Source organism: Clupea harengus, chromosome 16 (genome assembly GCF_900700415.2).
Source record: "Clupea harengus chromosome 16, Ch_v2.0.2, whole genome shotgun sequence".
NCBI classification, from domain to species: Eukaryota; Metazoa; Chordata; class Actinopteri; order Clupeiformes; family Clupeidae; genus Clupea; species Clupea harengus.
Window position 1 is genome coordinate 27,515,820 of NC_045167.1, and position 5,000 is coordinate 27,520,819.

Genomic DNA, 5,000 nt, shown 5'->3' on the forward strand with positions numbered 1-5,000 from the left:
CCTCATCCTCGTCTCGCGTGTCGTCGTTCTTAAAGGGATCCCTCTCGTTATACGTGTCCAAGCTGTCCTGCTTCATCAGAGGCTGGACGGACACACACACACACACACACACACACACACACACACACACTCCTTAACCCATATTGTGTACTGGCATGAATGAAAGTAAGAGCTAAGAGTAGGCAGGGTTAATGCCAACATCAGCACTTATATTAGTGCCAACATCTAACATTAGTAGTAATATTAGTGCCAACGCCAACATCAGTGCCAACATCAGAGCCAAGGTGCGTGCCAGTGCCAACATCAGTGCCAACATCAGAGCCAAGGTGTGTGCCAATGCCAATGCCTGTGCCAACATCAGAGCCAAGGTGCGTGCCAATGCCAGTGCCAATGCCTGTGCCAACATCAGAGCCAAGGTGCGTGCCAATGCCAGTGCCAATGCCTGTGCCAACATCAGAGCCAAGGTGCGTGCCAGTGCCAATGCCAATGCCAACATCAGAGCCAGTGTCAGAGCCAAGGTGCGTGCCAATGCCTGTGCCAGTGCCAACATCAGAGCCAGTGTCAGAGCCAAGGTGCGTGCCAATGCCTGTGCCAACATCAGAGCCAGTGTCAGAGCAGTGCGGGGAATGTATGATGCACATGAGTCTGGGGTGGAGTGGGGGGTCTGGACTGGCAATGCGTGAGAGAGTGTGTGTGTGTGTGAGTGAGTGTGTGTGTGTGTGACTGTGTGTGACTGTGTGTGTGACTGTGTGTGTGTGTGTGACTGTGTGTGTGTGTGTGTGTATGTGTGTGTGTGTGTGTGTGTGTGTGTGTGTGTGTGAGTGTGAGTGTGTGAGAGTGTGACTGTGTGTGTGTGTGAGTGAGTGAGTGTGAGTGTGTGAGAGTGTGACTGTGTGTGTGTGTGTGTGTGTGTGTGTGTGACTGTGTGTGTGTGTGTGTGTGTGTGAGTGTGTGTGTGTGTGACTGTGTGAGTGTGAGTGTGTGTGTGTGTGTGAGTGTGAGTGTGTGTGTGTGTGTGTGAGTGTGTGAGTGTGTGAGTGTGAGTGTGTGTGTGTGTGAGTGTGTGTGTGTGTGACTGTGTGTGTGTGTGTGTGACTGTGTGAGTGTGAGTGTGACTGTGTGTGTGTGTGTGTGTGAGTGAGTGTGAGTGTGTGAGTGTGTGAGTGTGTGTGTGAGTGTGTGTGTGTGTGTGTGAGTGTGTGAGTGTGTGAGTGTGAGTGTGAGTGTGACTGTGTGTGAGTGTGTGTGTGTGAGTGTGAGTGTGAGTGTGTGTGTGTTAGTCCTGCTGTGACACCTGAGGCAGTGATATGTAGTGTTGCAGCTTTGAGGTTCTAGGCCATACAGAACAAAAAGCAGTGAAGAGGGGGATGAGGAAGAGGAGAGAGAGAGAGGAGTGGAAGAGCCAGCAGATGCACTGAGAGAGGCTGTGTGTGTGTGTGTGTGTGTGAGTGTGTGTGTGTGTGTGTGTGTGTGAGTGTGTGTGTCTGTGTGTGTGTGTGAGAGAGAGAGGGTGTGTGTATGAGAGAGAGAGGGTGTGTGTGTGTGTGTGTGTGTGTGTGTGTGTGTGTGTGTGACGAACCCTTTTGGGCTCGTCGGCTCTGCTCGTTTTGTCTGCAGGAATGCGTGTAAATTGAGTGCATGTGTGTGTAAATTGAGTGCATGCGTGTGTGGCTGTGTTGAATCTCTGTCTTCCAGGTGCCGGTGATTAACCACCTAGGTGGGCGTGTCCCTCCACTATAAAGGACCGGCACTTCCTGAATTCGAGAGAGCTAGGAGCTAAGAGCAAAAGAGGAAGGGAGCAAGAGAACAAACTTTGATTGAGAACTTTGATTGAGAACTTTGATTGAGAATTGGAACTTTGTAAATTAAACCTTTGCGTTTTGGACAAATTTTGTGTATTTTTGGTTTCTTGTAACAAGCCTAAGAGCCGGGTTGTTACAAGTGGGGGCTCGTCAAAACTAACAAAACGTTGTATTTCTGGCTTGAGAAGCATTTTTGTTTGATTCGGCACACAGTTTTCCGCGTTGGCAGGAGCCTAAAATCTTTGTGTTAGTTGGAAACTCCTTAGTTAGTTTGCATCGCTTGGCGAGCATATTTTGTTTGGTGTGTGCATCGCTGAAACCGAAAGCACACTGTCAACTTGTAAAGGTTGCCTGAAATCACCTTTGTACATGGCTAGTGAGAATGAGAATAATATGTATGATTTTGATATGTATGTATGTTCTCATGTCATGTATGTCAATTTTTAATCAGCTGACGGTAATGAACCTGAGTTACGGGAACATGTGACGTTGATTGAGAGGACTTTAAATATGAAGGCGGGGGCGTGAGCCCGAGGGAGAGCTTTTCCGTTTACCTGTGTGGAGTTGGAGAGAAACGCGTGGCGATTACACAAAACCAAGTATTGGATTATACCCTGCCTCATTGGCTTTGGATGCCGTCTTTCCAAACGGCGGAGCACTTACCAAGGCAGTTGGACTATCCTGGGTTTCGTATGGGTTCTATATCAAGCGAAGTGGTGAGATTGCGCTACCCAGGCTGTGTGGAGCGGCCTCTCATCACACTGTAAGACGTTGAACTCTCTCTCTCTGCACCGGACAATAGTTTCGTAAGAGAAACTACTTTTGTGTTTTCACTGTGGGGTTTGATCGGGAGACTTTGGGACTGTTGGGTGGATGAACTCTGGGGATGTTTTGATTGTTGGATGAAAAGTTTGGCGTTGTTGTTTATGTGTCGGCTGTGACCGACGTTTGAGTTCGGTACGCGCCATAGAAGCGTGTTTAATTTCCTGTTGACAGAATACAACGTGCATTTCACTTAGATACCTGTCGTTGTGTCTTGTATATTGTCTAAAAGTTTGGGGTGTATGGTGAAGGTAGCCCTTAGTATTGATCTGGCAGCAACAGTTCCAGTGATAGTCAAATAGAATCTGCCAGCGACCTACATTTATAAGCGTAGTAACTGTTCTCTCTGGTGAAGAAAGGGCGAATTGTTACAAACTTCTGGGTAAGTAGCCTCTTTATTCTGTCTCAAACATTTCCCTGTTAGGGTCAGACCGTTTAGATTTTGCGGTTTATTGTTACTTTGTGTTTCATTTTGATAAACGTCGTCGCAGTCACGGGGTACGTGGTAAGAGCAGTTGTCTCGGGGGCACATTCCAGGGTTCGGTTTGTTTCAATCTGAGACTTTCTGGACCGCTGGGCTTTGTTTGCGTGCATAAGTACCCGCCACGGTACCCGTGTGAAGAAAGGTCTACGACTTAGTTAAATTGGGTTGTTCTCTTTATCGGGAATTTGTTTGCTTCAGAATTGCCGGGCTACTACTGTGTGCGTGTTGGATAAAGCAGACATGGCTACTGAGGTAGATACGTTTGTTGCTTCTCCGTTACTTTCTCCAGCTCCAGGAGGCAGTTGTTTAGCGTATCAGCAGCAACGCGAATTACTTCGTCTCCAAATTGATAGACACGTTGAATTGGCTAAATTAGAATGTGAACGTGAACGCAAACAAGCGGATAGAGACGTTGAAATAGCTAAATTGAAATGAAGCGTTTGGATTTGATTGCTGCAGGCAAATTGAGGCCTGATAATTCTGATGAGGCTCCTGATGAATATGGCTCATGAGAGTGGACCTGCAACCCGTACCAACCCATATGCAATTAATAATGATTGATGAACATACTATATGTGCTTTGCTGAATGATGCTTGATTCATGTCGTGCAATGATATAACCACTGTGTGCTCTCCTAATATGTGGTGTGAAACATGCTAAATAACTGTGTGTGGAAATTGCTTGAGTTATGCTTACACAAACCTATATCCATATATGCTTGCTGAGAAATGCGTGAAATATGAAATGTGCTTAACCAACGAGAATGTAAAGCAGAACAATGTGTACTTTGAGAGAGTTTGCAAACTTCACTGTGCTGTACATTGTGCAATGGTGGAGGGGGCAGGAAGGGGCCTCTGGGCCTGCGAGGAGGTGGCGCATGGGTCAGAGATGAACATATGTTTGCTAAGAAGTGTCATGAAAAAGGGAGGTGGTTTAGAACGTGTATGCATGTGAGAGGGATTTAAAAGACGAATGCAGTTTGTGTTCGCGAGTCTTGTGAGTAGTCTTTAGTAGTCTTAGAGTCTTTTGAGCTTTGACAATAAATACAAGAGAAATACCAGAGTCCGCGTCTGCGTCTTTCCTATGGACTGAGCTACCCCCGAAAAACATGGCCTTCTTGCCTTAGTATCCCAGCCACGAACCCAGATCGTAAACTCAAAGAAGCCGAGGCATCTTGAAGAAACATCGACAGGGACGGCTGGTGTGAATGGGTAAGACTGTCTGCTTTTCCATTTCAGGAAAAGGATACAATAAAGGTGACTGTGACTCCTTGTTGTATTTGGGGCTGAAACACACTCTATAGGGAGAAGAACAGTATGACATGATGATCCGAACTAGCCTGGTTTTTAGATAAGTGTGTCGAGAGCATTCGAAAGCTCACGTGAAAAACACTCAATTTTTATCTATATCTTTATCTACACAAAGGATCTTATTCTTCACTCCTCCTCCAAAATGTCATATATCCTCTAATTTGCGTGTGATGCCTCCGTTCAATGATAACGGTTTGGATTCGTTCTTTGGCTTGTTTGAGTCTGTTGATCCTGCCGTCTACCCACCTCCCGTAGAGGGGGAGGGGTGGCCTGCTGGCAGACAAGAACCTGCTACCAGGTATGAGACTACCAGGGTGTGTAATTATTGCCTTGGCAAAGGACATTGGAAGGCAGACTGCCCTGTCCTTAAAGAAAAGGCTAAACCGTGTCCTAGCCCTGAAAGGTCTGTTGGTCCAAGCTGTTTTGTAGGTGTTTGTACGATATCAGAGAATGATTGTTTGATTCAAAGCCATGTGTTTGTCAATTCCACACCTCCTCTTATGATTTCAGACACACCTTCTCTCTCTGAGGAGCAGAGTGTTCTGGCACCGAACCTCCCGGAGGTCTCTTCTGCCTGCGTA

At 46.7% G+C, this 5,000-nt stretch overlaps 1 protein-coding gene across 1 annotated transcript in view; it reads right to left on the reverse strand.

Moving 5' to 3' along the window:
* Window positions 1–5,000, reverse strand: part of LOC105890590 (striatin-interacting protein 1-like) — a 33,744-nt gene that overhangs the window by 6,038 nt on the left and 22,706 nt on the right. Inside the window, exon 11 of the mRNA XM_031582621.2 lies at window positions 1–82. This exon is cut by the window's left edge and continues 151 nt beyond it. Within this exon, the coding sequence (XP_031438481.1) occupies window positions 1–82 (82 nt within the window). The remainder of the gene's footprint in view (window positions 83–5,000) is intronic.